This window comes from Lycorma delicatula, chromosome 8 (assembly GCF_047948215.1).
Source record: "Lycorma delicatula isolate Av1 chromosome 8, ASM4794821v1, whole genome shotgun sequence".
Lineage (NCBI taxonomy): Eukaryota > Metazoa > Arthropoda > Insecta > Hemiptera > Fulgoridae > Lycorma > Lycorma delicatula.
In genome coordinates, this window is record NC_134462.1 from 86,510,498 (window position 1) to 86,533,564 (window position 23,067).

General features: G+C 30.9%; 1 protein-coding gene across 1 annotated transcript in view; it reads right to left on the reverse strand.

The window, feature by feature from the left end:
* Positions 1-461: 461 nt before the first annotated feature.
* LOC142328945 (proton-coupled amino acid transporter-like protein acs) overlaps positions 462-23,067 on the reverse strand; it is a 34,173-nt gene continuing 11,567 nt past the window's right edge. Inside the window, exons 5-10 of the mRNA XM_075373134.1 lie at positions 21,972-22,056; positions 13,057-13,323; positions 8,580-8,758; positions 6,840-7,012; positions 2,054-2,182; positions 462-863 (exon numbers count right to left, since the gene is read on the reverse strand). Coding sequence (XP_075229249.1) covers positions 787-863; positions 2,054-2,182; positions 6,840-7,012; positions 8,580-8,758; positions 13,057-13,323; positions 21,972-22,056 — 910 coding nt within the window. The 3' untranslated portion in view covers positions 462-786. The remainder of the gene's footprint in view (positions 864-2,053; positions 2,183-6,839; positions 7,013-8,579; positions 8,759-13,056; positions 13,324-21,971; positions 22,057-23,067) is intronic.

Consider the following 23,067-nt stretch of genomic DNA (forward strand, 5'->3'; position numbering starts at 1 on the left):
AATTGAAAACTAATCATCCGAGTATTATTTTTTTCTGTAAAAGAAAGTCTTTTAATTTTATTTTAAATGAGTTTGTGAGATCTTTTAGATAGTTTAGACATGGTTAAAAATGGCAACATTAACCATAATAAGGTCCTTTCTTGTAAGAATAAGGTTATTGTGTTGAGCTACACAAAGACAGTTCTATTATACAAGGATATTGTTATTTTTTAAACAATAATATACTAGCTGGTTTTAGCAAAAGTTCCAAATCACAAATATAAATTAAAATATGGATAAACAATTCTTTGAATAACAAGAAAAAACATGACAATATGTTTAAAGTATTACAATTTTAAATTACTCACTTTCATATTGTATTATAAAGTAATTTTGCATCTCTGCATATTGGAGCAAAACAGAACAGTTACTTCAAATCAGCAACACTGAAAAAGGATCTTAATAAATAACTCCTGTTGTAATTCTTTTATCTTTTAGTGAGTCAGCTTACATCAAAATATCATCCATATAAAAGTCAGAATTAGCAATTTCAGCATATTACAAATTGTGATTTTATGACCAGTTGCAAAATGTTTTAATGATTTGGTGGTTAAGTATGATGCAGGAAATTATATCGCTGATGCAATGGCTTATCTTTCTGAATTCACTAAATTTCTCATCTAAAACATATCAGATGTTTTGGATAAGATTACATCAAACGATTACATTATATTACTACATCAGTAAATCAAACAAAGCAAAATGATATTTACTAAACATTTAAATATGATCTCAAAAAAATAAAAATCATTTGCCAGTTAGTTGATAAACACCACATCTGTTACATTTAATATCTATGGAAGCCCACAAAGTACTCAGTTCTCCTGAATTTAACAAAAATAAAATAAAATTACTTCCAAGATCAGAATATGCAAAATATGAAACTAAATCTTGTTTTAATTTTTTGAGGCCAAGATTTATGTTAAAATATTGTCATATATCTTGGTATGCATACTAGAAAGATATTTTAAATATCCACAATAATAACATGAATCACAATACTCTAATATAAGATAAAGATAAAATATCCAAAATTTTAAGTTAAAACATTTATAGATTTATATCAATTTATTTAAATCAAGTCACCTAAAGAAGCCTACAGCAGTAATCCATGCACCATGCACTAAAAATGATATCTTTCTGCAGGCACTTCTTTGAATCATTATAAAAGCTGTTTGTCGATTTTTATGGCCTTTATCAAAACTATTTACATCCATGATTACAAATTACAATTATTTCTAAAAACGCTAATTATTTAATAAAGATTTACTGTTAAATATGAAGTTGAACCATTTAAATGACGATTTATTAAAATTTGTAGAAATACATCTGATTTGTTCCTATCAATAATATTATATTACAAATCAAAAAAATTGTACTGAAAGAGATAGATACAACAAATAATTTTTATGAAATTAAAAAAATTGATTCATTAAAAAATATCTTTATTTTTATTAACATGAAAAGATTATTTCATTATAACGCTAGTGTTAATTATAAAAAAGACAGAAAAAACTACAAAAAAAAAACTAAAAATTAATTTCTTCATAAAACTTTAACTTAACTGTGAGCATAATTATTTACTGACTAAAACACAAATAGAAATTAAACAAAAAATCAGGCAGTAGAACATATCAAAATGTAATTCGATAATTACTACTGACCGTTGTGAATTACTGACCACAACCAACATTTCACTCCCACATTAATATATATTTTATTTGTATCTCGTTAATAGACAGTAGCCATGTCTTCATCAGTAAAATGTGTAATGTTTTTAAGCAAACATTTACCATAAAAGAAAAGTGAAAATGTGTGATAATAAAATGAGATGCAAGAAGCAAAGTTAACAGAAACAAATGCTTTCCAGTAGTATAACATCCAACACGTCATGATGTCGGTGCAAAATATGCTTTAAATATATCATGCAAACTAAAATAAGTTCCTGTAAAAAATCCAATAATTGCTAAAATTAATGACATAATATCAAGTACTAAACGCCAGTACAATGTACCAAAGTTTGATGGCCACCGCATAGCAATATCACACGTTGAAGGAGCAATCAATGCAAGAAATGATGTACTAACTGCACCAATAAGAGATATGAATAGACCTAGGTTTGGAATAATTTCAGAGAGAGTAACTGAAAAAAAAAAAATTAAATATTATAAAATAATTAAAACAACAATAATGGTTAATGATCGTAGCTGTCAATGCTACTAAAAAATAAAAATAAAAACTAATATAGTAGTAGTTTTTTTTTACATTTATACAAACATTTGTTAATGGGTGCACATCACACCTTAACTTACAGTGTGATGTGCAGAATCTGACTGGACCACTAACTTTTTTTAAATAATTTTGCATTTCAAATTATTTTACTTCATTACATTTTTTAGTCTGTTACTTTGAGTTGTATTTTTATTTCACTTTTCAAAAAAGTCAATGCATTTATTGCCTCTCTTATTTTCTGAATTTTTATTCATCAGTAATAATACATCTTTTAATTTTTGCTATACAAGGTTTATATTCTCTATCTATCTAAAATTTCTTTTTCTGCGTTTTTTTTTAATGTTACTATTCATTATATTTGGGATATATAACATTGTCTTATATGGTCTTTACTTGAAATATGATGTCATCAACATGAAAGTGTCAGTATAATATTTTGTCTGTCTGTTTTAAATTATCTAAAGAGAACATAGTACAAGGGTTGCAAAAATATTTTAGCCTGGAGGGTAGAAAAATAAGTACATTCATTGGTTGACCTGTCAATGTAGAGTATTTATGGTTGTACGTAAAGAAGTTTTTTTTGTTGTATCTTGTGTAAAGGTTATGATGTCATGTCAATTATGTGTTGCTCTGGTCTCAAATACGTTATTCAATTATGTTATGCTGAAATTACTTAAACCTAAGCATACAGTAGAGTGATGATATTATTGAATACAACTGTATGCTTATATATCCTCACTAAATTGCATATAATACCAATGTTGATAAAACAACTTACAGACTTACTTAACGATATTAAACAAGTTGTTCAAAACAATTCAATAGAGAGAAATTGACAAAAAAAAAAAATAGATAGAAATGAAACAAAAGATCAGTCAGTAGAACACATCAAAAGGTAATAATTTGATAATTACTACTGACCATTGTGAATTAATGAACATGACCAACATTTCACTCTCACATTAATATATATTTTATTTATATCTCGTTAATAGACAACAACCTTGTCTTCATCAGTAAAATGGGTAATATTTGTAAACATTACCAATTTGTTCAGAAAAGATATTACTAAATCATTGGCGTATAAAGAAATTAGTGTTATAAGGAAATTTTATTCTTGACTTTCATCAAAATCTTTTGATAAGGACCATAAAATCAAAAATAGTATGAAATATAATTTTCTAATAAATCCAACATTTAAATAAGAAAAACTACATAGTTTTTTAATAAATGTTAAAATTTATGTTGTTTAAATTGTTAACATGTGAACTAAGTACTTAAAATTATTTGCAACTAATAAAAAAACAAATATTTATTTTAAAGATTATAATCATAATTCTATAAATTAATCTTCTAAAGATATTAATATATATAATCTAAAATATTAGTCTGAAAGTGAGATTTTTAAAAAATCTTCAGAACATTTCAAGATAAAACTCAAGAAAATGTTCTTATCAATACAATTTTTGACTCATTAATATATTGTCTAGACATCCTTGAAAATGTAATATCACTTAATTATTTTAAATTAAAATGAGATAATTACTTAAGTTTATTTTATTATCTTACGTGTAATCAAAACAGTACTAATTAATATTAGGTGTGTATATTAAACATACGTATATATATTACACAAATACAAAAAAATCAAATTAAAGAAAAATTTATATATATCAACTATGTCTGCAAATACTTTTGCTGGCTATCCACCATTTTGTATTTTTAACATAAAAATTTATTTCACAGGAATGATTACTCGTATCGAGATAAAAAATTCATACACATGCACTGCTAGGGTACCTGGAGGTTTACTTGTATTAAAATAATGAACCTGATCTTTCAAACCATTTCAAGATTGTGCAGTCATGTAAGCTTTTTAATTGTTAATATCCTTACAACCGCTGGTTTAATAAAATATTGTTATAAAAAATTTGATGCATTTTATGACAAAGAAAATAACTCATTTATTCAAATCCGTTTGTAAACTATAAAGATATAGCAAAGATTCATGAAGTGAGTCACTCTAGATAAAAAATCAGTTTCATTTTCTACTGAATAAGATTAAATAATTCGATACAATATGAACTGAAATAATTTTATTAATGTTATCATGTAATAGTTTATAATAATTAAATAATATTACAATAAAATATAGCAGTGGCTTATAAATATATAGCTTATCCAAAAATATATTAATTAATCCAAAATTTTTAATATCTTCTTTACTGATGAAGCCAAATGTACAACCACTCTTAACACCTACAACATGCACATGTGATCAATTGAAAACCCTCATGCCATGTCAGAAAACCATCACTTATATGAGTTTTCTGTAAACATATGGGCTAGTATTCTGCCTGAACACTTATTTGTGTTTTTTTACCTGAAATGTTCAACGGGAAAGATATTTACGTTTCTTGACAGCTAATCTTCCACTTTTACTCAAAGATTTGCCACTGAACACGCCTAACAAAATGTGGTTCATGTTGAATGCTGCTGCGACTCATTACAGATTACAAGTTTATGATCACCTAAATGAAGTATATACAAACAGATGTGTGTTTTGTTTCTAATTAAAGTTGAACCTCTCAAATTTGTGTTCACATAAATAAGAAGAAGAGACAGTTAGTTCCTTTATTAACAATTAACAGAGGAGAGGATACATGACTTAACATAACTGCCCATCAAAAAATCAGGTGATTTTTTCCCTTTTTAATACTGTAAAAAAAATGTTATAATAATAACATACGAGGGTAAGTCAATTATTATCCACAATGTAGGTATAAATTTTATTGCAATACAAATAGGAAACTTACATGTACATCATTTTTCAACATAGTCCCCTTGCATTTCAACGCACTTGGTCCATCGTTGCACAAGCTTCCTGATACCTTCATATAAGAAGGTTTTTGGTTGAGCGCGAGCCTGGAATGCACAGATTCTTTCACTGTTTCGTTCGAGGTAAATTGACGGCCCCTTAATGCCTCTTTGAGTGGAAGGGTCAGAAGGGGCCATTTCAGGACTATACAGAGGACGAGCCAGTACTTCAAAGTTGAGTTTCCAGACCGTTTCAGCAGTGTGGGCAGCAGTATGTGGACGGGCATTGTGGACGTGCAACAACACAACACCTTTCGACAGCAGTCCTCGGCGTTTGCTACGAATTGCAGGCTTCAGCTTGGCAGTAAACATCTCACTGTAACGCGCACTGTTTATTGTCGTGCCTCTTTCCTCATAATGTTCCAGTACTAGGCCTTGTGAGTCCCAAAAAACCATAAGCATCAGTTTTCCTGCGGATGGTTGGGTCTTGAAGTTTTTTTTTCAGGGCGAATTTGGTTGTTTTCATCCCATATTCTGCTGTTTACTCTCCGTTTACATCTCATATTCTGCTCGTAATGATGGATCCGTGTTTCGTCACCAGTGATGATTCTGTCTAAGAAGATGTCCCATCTTCTTAGACAGAATATGATCCAAATGTTTTTGGCAAATGTCCAAGCGCGTTTGTTTATGCAACTGTGTGAGTTGTTTTGGGACCCATCTTGCACAGACTTTATGAAACCCAAGTCTGTTGTGGATGATTTCGTAGGCAGAACCGTGACTAATTTGCAGACGATGTGCCACTTCATCGATAGTTTCTCATCTGTCTAAGAAAACCATGTCACGTGCATGCTCAATGTTTACCTCATTTGTGGCGGTAAACGGCGTCCGGCCCGTCCGCACTCCGTTGCGGCAATACACTGTTCCCGTACTGTACCGAAAGTCTTCGATGAATTTCTGCCCCTGATACACCTTCCGACCACAAAAAAACAGATCACTGAACGTTGCTCTTCTTTGGTGCAAACAGAAAGCGGAGCAGCCATGGATAACGGCAGGGCAGCGATAATGGAACTAACCTAGCAGCATCAAACCTGCACAGACATAACAACAATTAAACCACGCATGCTCATCTACGCAACAAGACAGTACTCCCAACATAAACAAAAATGTAACTAAATTGCGGATAATAATTGACTACCCTCATATATAACTATTTACATCAATTTTCTCAGAATTAAATACTCTAAAAAGTTAACTACAAATTTTTATTTGTTTATTGGTAAATTAAAAGTTATTTTATTCCAAACCTAAAAAGTGTATTTTCCGACAAAATGTTTACTTGTTTTATCCAGTTTTTCTTAAAAGCCAACTGAGATAGATGTCTGGGAGCACTTTTATTCAATTTCTTAGATCAAGGACCATATGGAAGCACCAAATTTACCCCTTGATTTATACCCCAATAATTTTAACATGGTTTAATTTCACAGAGGAAGCAGAAAGCAGGGCTAACTGTTTCGTGAGTCAAAAATCATTACGAACTGTATTCTGACTTAAATATATATATATATATATATATAAGATCTTTTTTTCTTATTTTTGGCTACAGAATTATCTCCCGAGAGATTGCCGTGCAATTTGGAATCACTCTATATATAAGTTATTTAGTTCCACTAATTTAAAAAAAATTAATTAATTGCATCATGATAAATGAATCTTAACAAAAAATGAATAAAAGTAAAAAAAATTCTACTTACACGTAATAAAAACGAAAAAGGTTCTACACAACATTTCAGCAATTAATGGATGTTTAAAAGGTCCATATTTTTTATTAAAATATGGCCAAATAACAATCATCGCAATATAAAACATTAATGTATATGTGAATAATATGGCACCAGCAACTGATAATTTTACTATTTTGGATAATCTGGAAAAATAAACATAGTAATATATTACTACTTATTCATAATCTACTTAAGAGAATATAATTAACAAAGGCTATTTAATTAATACTTTTATTTATTACAATATTATTTATTTTTTAATTTTATTAAAACATGTTTAATTTATTTACATTATTTTTACTCATATAATAAATAATCTCTTAATTTACTTTAAAACATAACTAATTATTAACTTATAAGAACGTTACCTAGATTATATTAGCAAATTTGGATTAGCAAACATTAAACTAACTTATGCCCTTATTTTTTCATTATGCATCACTGTTGCTTTTGCTGTAGTTTCAGTATATTTTTAACACAAAAATCTATTTGTTACCTTTAAAACAGTCTATAATTTTTTACAGAATTATTATTTATGAAAAATAAATTAAATATATCCTGTGATAGAAGTTTTTATTTATCAAAATATTTTCATCTGTGTATGATAGCCTTTATCTATAACTACCGCTGCTGAAAATGCATCAAATTCCAATCTTATCAAATAATACTTGGTGATTTTTATAAATTACGAAGATAAATTATTTAACATGATCAAAAGTATGTAACATAATGTCTTGTCATCACCTATGTGGCTTAATGGGTATTAATTTAATAATCATTATCATAATAATTTTAAAAACACTTCATTTTCATTTAGTAGTTAATGAGGACAAGTTTGCATTGAGGAAGTTATAACTGACTGACAACCACTTTCTTTCCTCACTTAGGCCTATTTTATGGATACAATTATATTGTTTTTCAACAGCAATTTATTTACAATTCATACAAGATATAGGCATAATTTATGCGCAACAATAATTCACCATGTTTTATATAAAAACTTTATCTTATCAAGCTACTAAACAACAGAATAAATGGCACTGAATCATTTTTAAAAATATCACACATTCATAAAACAGATATGCTGACATCAGCGCACTGAATCCATTTCAAATATAGTATCTTTACATTTCTTTATAGTATCTTTTCTTTAGTAATATAGTATCTTTTTCAAATATAGTGTTATATATTTTATATATGTATATAATATTCACTCTTTTTTCTGTGTTGTAGCATTGTTCCCTTACTGTCAATAAACTGCATTTAAATGTATTTATAAAATCCTATAATGAAATAATTGTTTTTACTGTTGTTCAAAAAAATCATATGGACACTGCCACTGCTAGCCGATAATTCATTGCTGCTGCAATTATCTTTTACTAATGTAAAACCAGTTATATAATTTGTATTGTTAAGCCTAGCATTTGCACTTAATGTGAAATGTGACTATTGGATAATGCAATGGCTCCTGGAAAAGAGTGGCAAAAGTAGACTTCATCTTTTGTTTCAGAAGATCCCAGATTTGATTCAGGACAGGCTTGGCATTTCTAATATAAAATAAAATTTACTTCCTATAAAACTTCACCAAGTGTGTTATTACAAAAACACATTTTTTTGTTTATAAAATATATATTTAGTAATAATATACATAAAAATAACTGGCAAAAATAAATATAAATATCAACAAATACAAGAACTGTAGATACTTACAATAGTTCAGAAGGAAGGCTTAAAGTAACACTGGGTTCAATAGCATCACCATACTTAAGATAGCAAAGAAATCCAAATAATGTAAATGTTGATATAATAATAAACATGCCAACATTAAGTACACCAAATGAACTATCAAACTTTTCTGGTCTTTGCATTTCTGTTTTCAACGGTAAAACCTGTAAACATCACAAGATAACAACTGAATTTTCAATCTAATAAGCGAAGTAACTGAAAGGTTCGCAGAATACAGCTTGTTTACAAAAACTACTTATTAAAAAGTTTTAAACTGTACATTTAAAACAAAATTGTTTTCTTAAGCAGATGCATATTTCTGCTAACAAACAACATTTTTGGAATATTCCTTGGATATAATCTTAGAAATCTTTCTGCTAAATCAGTGATTGTATCATTAGCAATCTTATATTGCTTTCATACAAAGTACTATTTTAAATAAAAATACCACATTTCACATTAACAATCCTGTAATCATATTGTTAAAAAAGTATTATCTCTAACAGTGCAATGAAAAGGTTTCCTGCCAATAGTTATTTGTGTTTCTTTGTGATCTTGCAAAAAACGTTTTGGAACAATATGCTCACAAACATAGGAAAACTATTGCTTTGGTTGCTGTATCTCAGAAACAGAAGATAATAAAAATAGTAGCACTGTTTATTGTTTTATCAAATTTTATATGAAAATCATGTATCATACCAAAATAATCAATCTGGATTCAAGCTGACTGACAGAACTTTCACTTATTGTACAATATTTTTTTAACTACACATCTGGATCTATTTCTATTCTCTAGTCACATTCAGTTTTTTTTTACTAAGATGTTTAGACTTTTGTAACATTCTGTACGCTATATCAAGTATAATATGCAAAGCAATGCTGTAGGAATTGAAAAATGAAAAGACAGATTAATAGTAAGTAATAAAAGAATTAATTAATTATAATATATTTAAAAAAATATGCTGGCAAAATATTTGCACTTTGTTTAAAATATAATTCCCTTTCAATGATAAAATTAAATTTTTTACCCTTATGGACTTGTTTACTTAAAAGCTATTCTCAGTAAAAATACTTAGATTGAAAATTATTTCCTTAAAACACCTAATTAAAAAAAAATGATAAAAACATTCAAGACCAGAATAAAAATTTATAAACATTTATAGGACTTCTAAATTTGTGGTATATTATTTCTTACCCTTGTGATAAGTGTTATCACCAAAAAAAAAATAAATAAATAAATGGTTTTAAATATTAGTTATGTTATTCCTAAGCAGTGAACTGTATTTCAGTAATGAACTCTATAGTCTTAAGTTCACAGAATTGTGTTTTTGTGTATTAAAATCAATAAAAGCCAAATTTCATAAAGAATTTAAATCAAGTATTTGCTATAAAATGCAACAACAATTCATCTGGTTTACAAAATTTAATATAAACTTTCTTTTTTATGAACAAAATGCATTTTTTGATGTTTTTTCTTTCTTAATTTCCTGCACACAATAGAGTAGCAAAACCTTTTTTTATATCATAAGAAGCTCTGGAAATTATTAAATTCAGAGAATGCTCTCTGAACAACATGGCAAAAAATAATAACATTTTAAAATTGTTAAAAATTACAAACAACTCCCTTTCAAATTTTACAGAAAGATTTATTCCAAAGGCTTTTTGGAGTTTATCATCTGTACTTCCTTCAATGGAATTTCCAGCAACACTGGCTCCAAAAGAACTACAGAGGAACTATTTTAAAACAAGTCATTTAATTTTTTGTAACTTTTAAAGTAATCTGTCAAGCAATTTCTTTATGAGTATTTTAATTTGTAAAAGTGAAATATTTTTAAAACTACTAAAATCATAAAATCAAATTATATTTTAGGTTTTACCTAGATCTGGGATAAATTAAAAACTGGACATGACATCATACATGCATGAATTTTAAGTTTTGTTAGGTATGTGGCCCTGATTCAGACTTAAGCCAACGTAATTCTAAGAAAATATATGACGTATATTACAATATATAGTAATGTAGTTGGAAAAAAATAAATATCAACAGTAAGATGATACCCGGCAATAGACTGTATTTATATTAATCACAGATTCAAGAGACAAGGAGGAAAAGTTCACCTCAATTTAATATTACCTCGGTCTATTATTAACAATAGTAATGTTATTGTCATTGACTGTCATCTTTGTCATCATTGTCATTGGTTATGAACTATTTGATTTTATGAAATCTATTGCTGTAAAAGGAGCTTTATAATTTGGTGATTTCAATTTACCAGATGTCAAGAGTGACAATTATAATGTAGTAAACAGGAGATCCCCTTCGAATTTATTTTTGAGCTAACTGTGGATCTCAGTTTTTCACAACTTATAACACAGGGAATCCATAAATGAGATAATGAATGATTCAACTTGCTTGACCTTGTAATAACGAATAATAAACATCTCATTAACAATGACTGAATATTTACCGCCCACTGGACTGAGCAATCAATCATCAGACATTGCGGCGCATATGCAACTGTTGTCCCCTATCCGTATCTGAAACTGGCCGATCAAGGCTTAACTTAAAAAGAGGGAATTTTGTTGCCATAAATAAGGTGTTAAATGAGACCAACTTTAATTTTCTAACTGACGTAAAGGATGATGAGTTGGCCTGGTCAAAATTCTACAAAATTATTATTAACTACATTCTTATCATATTTGTATGACAAATATAGAGTAAAATTTAAATAACTTTGGATGACTGCTTAGTTGTCTGACAGTGTCGAAAAGAAAAGAAGACTTTGGGTTAAATGCTGTAGAAGTGGTAATCGTGCCAATTATATAGCGTTCAGATCATTGTCAATGAGTTAATTAAATGGGCATGTGAGTTGACTGATAAGTATACTAATGGTGTTCTAACCATCATCAAATCATTTTTTCAAATTTGTAATTACAAAACTCAATCATTAGGAAGTGGGTTTATGAAGAACTCTAGTAGCACAGTCGTTAACAGTTATGATGTTACTTCTCATCTCCATGTTGAAAAGAGTTTTCTCAGACATTTTCTACTAATCCTCTTGGACCTCTTCCATCACTACCTTCAGAGACAAGTGTATAAGAAAATCTTTTCAATTGAATTCAGAGAGTAATCTGTGCAGAAGTCCTTGGCCTGGCTGGCATAAACACACTCCTACTGTCTAACTGTTCTGCGGCTCCTGCTATAACTCTCGCAACTTTGATGAACAGTTCTATCAAGAGCAGTTTTATTCAAACTTCTTGATGCACTTCTGCAGTTATTCCTATTTACAAAAAGAAAGGAGAATGTTTATCGCCTGCTAACTGTAGACTAATAAGTGTACAGTCTTGATTAAGTAAAATTATGAAAGGCCTGTTGCGAAGCAGGTAGCAGATTTTGTTTTGGACCATACTGTCTACATGGTTTCCTTGTGGCAGATCTATTGTATTCAGTCTGTTGACCACTCTGTGTGACTGGGTTCACACAGTTTTGCTCAACAAGTAATTGATGAGCAAAACTCAATGGATGTTATTTACCTAGAATTTGAGCAGCCTTTCAACAGAGTCCCTCATACTAAAATAATCTACAAATTGGAACAATATGGAATTCAAGGCCCCCTCTGCTAGTGGATTAAGGGATTCTTGACCAATTGTACCTTCTTTGTCAAATAACCTGCAGCTAAGTATTCCAAATTGCCAGCAGAGTCCTTCAAGGAACACATATCAATTCTCACTGACATATTGACTTAATTTTGTTTTCTTTCTTTGATTCTTTCTTTCTTTTGTTGATTCTGTATTCTTTGTTTTTTTCTTTGTTTGTATACCATTTTTATAGGTTTGCTTGTCTAAGGCTCACAAGAAAAATACTTTAGCTTAATTATATAATAATAAATATACAGCTTAAAAATCACATTAGATAAAAATACTGAAAAGCATGACAAAATGTGGTTACATTTTACAATCAAACAACTCATTTACAAATAATAGAACTTTTTTGTTGCAAAGATCTTTGAAAGCTAATTATTGGGTTCTCAAATTACTCCTTCTCACTTGTTTTATCTGGTAGCTCTGTTACTAACATGCTCATCTGAAAAAATACTTTTGAATGACAAAATTTTATTATCAATCAACTGAAGAAGTAAGCTGTTATTTAGCTTTAAAAAATGTTCCACTAATTTGTGGGAAAGTTGTTCTGTTCAAAGGTTTTATAATTTTAAAACAAGGATCATAATATTACTTTTTTAACTAAAATCCTTGGCAATTGAAGATTAAATTGACTAAGATTTTATTATTCTTCCACAATTTATTCAATATTTGCTGTCAAAAAATTGATAAAAAGAATGTTAGTCTGTTTTTAATAGTTTTTTTTTCAATTGACCATGTCTTCATAATTACTTAAATGTAATTTAATACAATCTAAATCTCTATTAAGGTAATTTTAACTGTTACAGTGATTTTTACTTACCAATCCAATTCCTTCAAAAGCAAACATAACAGTTCCAAAAAATAAAGGGATATTGTCACCAACATAGGGTCTTGAACTAATAGGAGGGAAATCAAAACCCATAATATAAACAGTTCCACATATTCCAAAAGTCATCAGTACATTAGATATCAATGAAACTGGCACAAGTAGCTTTAATGTTCTTATCATTGAAAGTGCAATTATTGGGAAAAGACATATAACCATATGTAACCTTACACTGAAGTCAATCCCATAGAAATGCATAACCTAGAACAAAAGTAATTAAAAATACTTAATTTTAATAAGTTATTTACCTTTATTAATATTTTTATCAGAAAACAGTAAATAAACTCAATTATGTATGCATACAGTAAATATCGTTTATAGTTCCTTGACCTTCAAGGAACCGACGATTTTAGGTCATTTAACCGATAGTGGCAATAAACGATGTTTAGCTAGCTTAGCGGTACTACTTTAATATGCCATCTACACGGGTTTTGTAATACAGTAAAATAATAATCATTTATTTCCGTAATAAAATAAAATAAAAAACAAAAATATGGCTACCGTAAATACAAATACGGTAGAGTAAAAGAAGACAGAGTAAAATTACTTTTTCAGCAAAAAGTAAGTTATATTGCTTTGTTTCGAACATTTCGTGTTGTAATATAGATTTTAAATGTTCTTTTCTAAATCAAAATAACCACTCTTTGTTTCTTCATTACCAACTTCTGTTAAACTGAGAAACCGACAAACGGCTTTCATTGCCGCTAAAACTTTTGTAAGATTTGGCGGGTTGATGTCTTCATCGTCCACCTTCGTTATTAATTACTACGTCCCCGTCTATTTCTGCTAGTACTGAAGCTCCTACATCATCATCCGTTACAGTTTCATGCGTTTCTAAATTTTTGTCAACCTTTTGATAATCTTCAAACAACGCATTTGACAACGACTGGTTTTGCAGACTACTCTGCCCTATTCCGCTAAAGATTCTTTTTTGCATGCGACGTCAGTAATTTGGCCAGCCTGTGGTTAAAATCCTGCATGTCGAAAGCAATTTTTTACAGTCAGTAGAGAAGCCCCATTCCATCATCTTTCTTACATAATTATATCATCCAGAATAGTTATTCCTTTTTTTGATCTAAATCCTGTATCATTTGTAAAATTAGGTGTTTTTGTAGTGGACTTTTACCGACTGATTACCCCTTGATCTAAGGGCTGTAAGACTGCTGTTGCTTTCAGTGGTAAGAACATTAACTTTTGTTGTTTTGCAAATTAATACCTGGTCATGCAACAGAACAATGCCTTTTTAATTTTTTTCTGAAGCTACTAAAATCTATAACATAGATTGGACAAAATGTATTGCAGTAATTAATGATAGTGCAAAGGCGAAACAGGAAAGAACAATCTATTTCTGAAAAATTAAAAGGGCAGAATGGACGCACTGTCTCCTTCATAGACATGCTCTTGCCACAAAAAAATATGCCAAAAAATCTCAAACAAATTGTTTGAAAAGCTGTAAAACTGGTTAATTTTATTAAAAGCCGACCATTACAGAATAGGCTGTTTCCTAAACTATGCGATGAAAATCTTCTTTTCCATACAGAAGTCAGATGGTTACCAAGGGGGAAAGTGTTAACAAAGTTATTGAAATTGCGAGATGAATTAATAATATGTTTCCCAGGACAAACAAACCGTCATTCTTAATGTTTTTACATAATCATGAAGGCTGTTGGCTTACTTAGCTGATGTGTTTTCGCATTTAAACGACTTGAATGTGAATTTACAAGACGTGATAAAAACATTTTATTAATGACAAAGTTCATGCTTTCAATAAGAAGCTTGATATCTGGATTATTCGCCTTCAAAGCAAACATTCTAATGTGTTTCCACTCACTTCCGGTTACATTGTGAAAATTTTTTTGAAAAGACACTATTATTCACCGTAGTTTGGATAGCACGAAGATGCATTTGCATGAGCTAAAAATTCAGTTGGCGGAGTATTTCCCAGAAGATAAAAATGATTTCTGGAAAAGATGTGTACTGAATCCGTTCAGTAAAACCACAACATATAAAATGTTGCTGCAGCTGCTAAGTTACTGGTTGAGATTCATGACCAGCTCATCGAAATGGCTGCTGATAAAACGTTACAACTACAATTCGCATCTGAAGATTTAGATACGTTTAAGCTTGCTCGTCGAATTGAATACGTAAATTTAACAATAACGTTTTTAGTCACATAAGCATTTAAAATATTAATCCCTTTTTCCACGAGTTACCTTTGTGAGATGGTTTTTTCGTCTATGGTTGCGCTAAAAACTAAACATAGGAATCGTCTTTTATCACCTGAAAACGATTTGCTTTCGTGTGTTTCTAACATAAATCCACGTTTGGAGAAACTTATTAATGAAAACCAAACGTTATCACCTCATTAATTTATTTTCTTTACTTATGTACTTATAAATGTAAGTAAAACGTTTATAATAAATGTTTTTTTCTCATAAAATGATTTCATTATTGTTTTCGTGGAAAATTGCAGGCTAATTTCGTGAACCCCCCTTTCATATCACCGCAACTCCCAGATTGAGAAACGCTGGTTTAAAGGAATGAGTATATACTTCTTGTTAGGTTTATTTGTTGCTTGGTAATTCTTTTAATAGTCATAATGTGGTTTTTACCAAACGATTTGAGCAAATTTGGAGATGGCTTTACAATGTGATATTTAAATTATTTCTTATTCTTATAAATAACATACTAAAATAATTCATAGTCACACATATACCTATTCATGGTTTAGGAAATTTGTCAAAAAACTTACATGATTCCTTTTTGCCTCTTCTTGAAAAATAATAATTTTATTTAAGTACCTTTGTGGTCCGTATTTTTTATAAAATACTTGAACAGTCCCTTCTATTATTATTTTTATTCTGTCATATACAGAGGGGTCTAAAAAAATGTACTCACTGTTTGTAATTAAATAATATCTAAACAATAAGACTTACACACACTAATCTAATGTATAGTGTGGTGTAAGGTATTAAATTTGTCATGGTAGGCGGAGCTGTTAATTAAAGCCGCGCATGCGCGGATGGTTGGTGGTGGAACGAGCCAATCATACTAGCCAGTACAGCAGGAGACAGTCGAGTAGCAACAATGGCTGATGTTCGCTTATCATTTGTTGAACGCAAGGTTGTACTGAAGTGGTACTGGAACTACGAGAACATTCATGGCAGTGGCAGAGAGAGTTTAGAACACCGCCACCAACTCGTCGAACAACTGCTCGCATTCGTGATAAATTCGATGCCGACAGAACTGTTAAAGATGTACATAAGGAAAGATCCGGCCGAGCACAAACAGCTACAAGTCCGGTATCCAGTGCTGCAACATTTCACCCGATCACCGCAAAAATCAGTGAACGAGGGAGCGCGCGAAACTGGGATGAGTCAAGTGCAAGACACATTCTGAAGAGTGCAAAGTGGAACTTGTACATTCCTAGACTGCTACAGCGATGAATGAGGACGACTCAGATCGAAGGCTGGAGTACTGTGAATGGTTTCAGCACACGGTTGCCGAGGATGAAGAATTTGCAGGGAAGTTTGTGTGGATTGATGAGGCGCAATTCAAACTTAACGGTAATGTGAACCTCTACAATTGTGTCTACTTGGCTCCTGAAAATCCTCACGCTCATATGAACAGAGCAGTGAATATCCAGGAGTTGCTGTATGATGTGATTTGATTGGTTTCTTCTTCTTTAAGGGTACCGTAACTAGTGAGGCACTTCTTAATGTGGTTCAGACAATGGTTTTGCCTGCCATTTAAAACCTGTATAGTGATTAACTTTTTTGCATGCAAGACAGAGCTCCACCTCACTAACAACGAGATGTCAGGTCGTACCTCGATAAAATTCTACCTGGACGGTGGGTGGGTCAAGAGGTGCTGTTGAGTACCCACCTCAGCCTCCTGATTTGATACCTCTGGGGGACCATCAAGAATGACGTGTATGGACAAAAACCAGTAAAAATCAACAAGCAACATGAAAAAATCATAGAATCATGTGCTGCCTTTACGCTAGATACACTAACAGCCATAGTTTGGTGTGCAGTTCAGCACCATAGGCATTGTATAGAAGCTGCTGGTGGTCATTTCAAACACATACCATAACCCTCTCTCATTGCCAAAAATTGTCACATCAAGACAAATTTGTCACGAGATATGGACTAGCAAACAGTGAATACATTTTTTTGGATACCTTTGTATGTAAAGCATATTAATTATATAAAATGAAATTAGCAGTTTAATACCCAGTGAACTGTTTTTGCTTCTTTTCAAATCTCTCAAACTTTTCATATCGAGTGTATTTATACTTTAACAGATATATATTGAAAAATATTACATGTCTTCTGACAGTACTATTTAGTTCTGTTCTACTGAATAGTTGCTAAAATGATTGATTTTCTTAAGCATATTACAACTAAAGAATTTGTCTAATCAACTTTTATGACTATAAAATTTAAAATAACAAATGAAAATCAGAAATTTCATAATCAGAGACTATCAAGATATGTACCACTTACATTAATAGAAAAATAATTCATGTTCCTTACTAAAAGTGAATTTTTGAGTAGATATAAAACAAAGTTTTACACCCAAGAATATAAAGAAAATCCAATGAAATATTTACTGAATTGAAGGGTTTATAAGTTTAAAGTAATAAAAAAAAGCAATTTAGATTTTGAGAGAAACATATTTTTATCACCAAGTGGTTTAATTAATAAATTGAGTACATGAGGAATTTATAACTTTACTTAATTACACACTTTAGATACAAGCTACTTACTCATAGCTACTTCATTCTTCTATACAAAGCTATAATGCAATAATTGAAATTATGAGGAGCCTGTTTTCCAAAGTGAACATATCCGCTAAACATAATTTTTCAGGAGATGCACAAAGCTTGTACCTCAGAGCCATGTGGGTATTTTTAATTTACATTTATCTTAAGATATAAGTTTTTCACAAATATTTCAGACTCTGATTTCATTTTAAAAAATATTAATTAGTTTCAAAGTTTTCGATAAAAAAACATATGGAGCTGTTCAGTTTTGATGAAAAACATTGGGTATGTTCACTTTTGAAAACAAAACAAATAAGTATTAATTTTGTAGACGCTATTTATTTTAATATTTACAAGAATAATGAATTAGCATACCTCCATAATATTCTTCTGTAATAAAATCAACACTGAAAGTCTTTATAGACACTTAAAATATTAAAGAGTACAACTGTCGCACATTTTTTCATAAAAGTTTTCTTCAAAGTATCAAGACTGATAATCATATAGTTCAGAACAACGAAAAAAATACTAATTAAATATGAGCACAGTCTTTCACAAGACAATTGCACATATCACTTGACCCAGGATAGTTTTCTTTCATCTGGCCAACATTATTATCAAAAATATTTTTATAATATGCCAATTCCAGAATACTTTCCCACTGACGTCCAAAATTTTTCTCCATGAGTTTAATGGAGTATCTTTTTTTTCTCCAATGATAATGAATGTCTCAGTGGTTGCTCTTTTAATAATACAGAACCTTCTGTTGTGTTTTTTTTGTGATACTCCTGGCATTTGCTAATTCATTTGATGAAGAAAGCATGGCCGGACACCAATTAGGTTGGGGCTCGGAAGGGTAGTTTTCCTGGGGAGGGGCATTTCAGCCATCCAGAAGAGGATGTTGGGGTGCTCTTACAATCCAGGAGAGCCACGATGGGTGGACCCGCCAGGCCCCTAAGCTGGGAGGGCGAGTCTACACCACGACACTTGGACGCCACCGAGGCAACGTCTTCTAGGCGGTTATCGGTTGCCCCCAGTGTTTAAAAAAGTTTGGTAAAAAAGGTTTACAAAGAGTAATAGCAATATCTTTTAGCATATTAAAAAACAAATATTAAAGACAAATGGAGACTAAATCTCTTTGAAGTTGGATGTTTACTTTTAAAGAAATCACACATTTTTTCTGTATAGCATACCATGGATATGCTGATGTGTGATTAAAAAAAATTTACAAAACATAACATAACGTAATGAATATGTTTTATGATGTGAAATGATTTTGTATGTGTCATTTTTAATGGATTTATTAAGTTTTGTTAAAAAACCTTTGCTAGGTTAATATAGTAAGGGTAATTGGCAGTTGAAAATGCAAAAATGACAATTGTGGATATGTTTAGTCTTGAAAAGAAGCTGCTCAACTGCATTCTAAGGAATATGCAGATCACATGGTGGAACTAAAATTACTTTACGTTTTGAGGAATTAGTGGTACGAAAATACAATCCACTTAAAATGTAATTTTATATATATATATATATATATATATATATAACAAGAACACAAAATATTCAGATCAAAAGAAGACACTACGCACATAAATGTAAGTACGCAGTTAAAATATTTAGATCACAAATATTCCATATTATAATTCTTCAGGTAAAAAGAACCATTTTACAATATTATGATATTAATACTTCTAACAAAATACAAAACAATAACATAACATTTCCCCAAGTTGTACTTGATAAAGCCTCACATTGATGGTGAAACGTTGTGTTATTTTTTTGTATTTTGTTTTATTTTAAGTATTAATATCAACCCACCGGGATGGTCCAGTGGTGAATGCGTCTTTGCAAATCAGCTGATTTTAAAGTCGAGAGTTCCAATGTTCAAATCCTAGTAAAAGCAGTTACTTTTATAAGGATTTGAATACTAGATCATGGATACCAGTGTTCTTTGGTGGTTGGTTTTCAATTAACCAAAACATCACAGAAATGATCGACCTGAGACTGTACAAGGCTGTACACTCATACATATCATCCTCATTCATCCTCTGAAGTAATACCTGATGCTGATTTCTGGAGGCTAAACAGGAAAAAAAGACCCTGCCCAGCAAGTCAAGAATGAAAATTACCTAAAAGTAACAAAAAAAAAATAACAATCACGGATTAACTCGAAGACCTAGTCAACAACCTCAAACACATAGCAGAAGAATTGGCCTCAATAAAACTCTGTAAAAAGCATCAAAGGTAGAACAGCAAATACAACAAAGCAATGGAAAAGTTATCAAGCATGGCTATTACACCAATCCTAAAAATCAAAAACATCCTTCCAAAATCTAAAAAAACAAAGAAAAGAAACCACACAAACCCTAAGGAAAATATAAAGACACACTGAAGCTAACAGAAGAAGAATTCAACAAAACACAGTTGAGAAACTACCTCAAAGTCTTCAAAAAACAACTCCTAAAATATGAAACCCTCAACCCAACTAATGAAGGATGAAAACCATAATCTGTTCCTTAACAATAAAGACAACACAGAAATCCTAGCTAAACATTTCAATAAACTCCTAAATTGCGAAGAACTGACAGAACTCCAAAACTTTGAAACCGGCACCCCAGTAACAAAACCACTGGAAAATATAGCCCTTGCACAATAAAAGAAGTCTACTAAGTACTAGGTAAGATGAAGAATTTCAAAGCAACGCGAGAAGATCAAACCTTTGTTGAGATTTAGAAACAAGCAGGAAGGCCAGCAAAAATAGCATCAACAGCTTTTCAAGATCTGGATCAAATAACTAAAGAACACTGGATGACAGTCCTCATCCACCCGCTACACAAAAAGCAGACAAAACAGGATCTAGCAACTACAGGCGAACAATACTCCTAGACACAACATACAAAATTCTTTCAAGAATCAAACTCTACCGGATCAATTTACAACTTGAGAAAGAACTAGGAGAATACCAGGGAGGTTTCAGACCTTGAAGGGGCTGTCCTAACCAGATCAAGCTAATGGATTACAACAAAAAAAAGAAATAGAGACATGATATTATGCCCCAGAAACAAACACAACTAAATGAAGTAAACATAAACGGTAATAAAGTCAAAATAGTAACCCAACTTAAATATTTCTCAAACAACTTAAACTGAGCAACAACGTAACTGAAACAACTTTAACTGAGCAACTTTAACTTTAACTAAACTGAAACAACTTTAACTGAGAAATATTAACAAACAACTTAAATAAATACTCAATCCAAACAAGAAGGTAAAAACTAGCTAAAGCACAAAAATTAAGTTGGTAGCACAGACATTTTTTACTGTAGGTGTCTACAGTAAAAAATGTCTTTCCATAAACGCAAAAATAAGACACTATAACACAATTATAAAAGTGGATGCCAGATATGCAGCAGAAACACTTTTCTACCTGAACAAACAATCAAAGACAGACAGACTTCAGAAAAACAAAAGAAGAATTAGAAGAACCTGCATCAACAAAAGTATCAGAAAGGCGGGTAGTAGTGGATCATGCCCAGTAAAGTTGTGTACAAAGAGTTAGAACCCATCGCTAATACCATGCATGCATAAGAGGAGACTAGGATTCTTTGGATACGTCATGAGGATGCAAGATTCGAGACTTCTGAAACTGTTGGTACACTGTAATCTCTACTCAAAAAACACCAAGACAGCATGCAATAGGATCAGAGAAATAAGAAAGGATCTGAAGGAAATTGGCCTTACACCAAAAGACACCATCGATAAGACAAAATTAAAGACAAAAACACTTGCTTCACATTCACAAGAAAAAACTCACAACATGAAATTTTTCAACACCAGAAAGAGTATAGAGATTGGAGCATATGAAAAATTTCCTCTTACCTTTGTTTTGATTTAGTGCAGTATATACTGTTCAATAAATTTTAGATGTGTCCTGTGTTCATAAAAGTTATAAATAAATCTCTTTCTTTCAATCAAAAGACTTTGGATAATGGACTGACTAAAGTAAATTCTCATACAAAATTAGAGTAATATGAATTATTGATATTAACGTTCAGATAGAAAATAAAGCACACAATACTTACTTGTTTTGATGTACTTGAAATAAATACAAAGTATACACAACAGAATCCCAGATGTGTAGTAATGATAAAAAAATTCACTGCATTCCTAAAAAGAAAAAAATTAAAAGAAAATTTTAATAATTGTTTCTGAAAACATTCATATGACTAGTTAGAAAGAAAAAATATAAGTTAATAGTAGACAAAATGTATAAAAAATTTATCATAAAATAATGGAAATCTACAGTAACATACTGTTAGCAGATTAGTTGTATTTGAATTTCATTAATGTGAATTAAAAAACACATTTCATTAATGAAACGGAATGTTCTCACAGTTTGGTGATCTATGCCTCTTTCTCATTAGATAAATGAGATTTAAAGGGAATAACTTGTTTAGTGCAATTTTGTTGAATTAACATTTGCAACTGTAATAAGAGAATAACTTAAAACATGTTTATATGAGGTGTGTGAGAAAAGTAATGAGACTGGCTTTTTACTTACCAAAGTTTTTATTTTTTCAAACAACAATATTATCTCCTTCAAAGTAATTCCCTTGGGCAGCTATACACCGGCAGGGTCGTTGTTACCACTCCTGGTAGCAGCACTAGAAGACTTCAACGGGTAGGGCTTTTAACTGGTCAGTCAGAGACTTTTGAATGTTCTCCGGAGTTCCAAAAAGACACCCTTTTAAGACATGTTACAATTTCGGGAAAAGGAAAAAGTCACAAGGACTAAAATCAGGTGAATAGGGGGGTTGAGGAACCGTAGGAATGCGTTTTGAGGTCAAAAATTCCCTGATTGAAATGGCCGTGTGACCCAGGGCATTGTCATGATGAAGCATCCACTTGTTTGTAATGTCTGGTCTCACGCGAATCACTCTTTTCCTGAGCTTTCAAGGACACCTTTGTAAAACAATTTGTTGGCTGTTTGTCCTGGAGGAACAAATTATTTATGCGCGATACCCCTATTGTTAAAAAAGCAAATCAGCATGGTTTTGATCTTTGATTTGCTCATTCGACATTTTTTCGGTCGAGGAGATGACGGAGTGTGCCACTCTTTGCCGCTTTGTTTCAGGATCGTACTCAAATATCCAGGATTTATCACCTGTAATCACACGA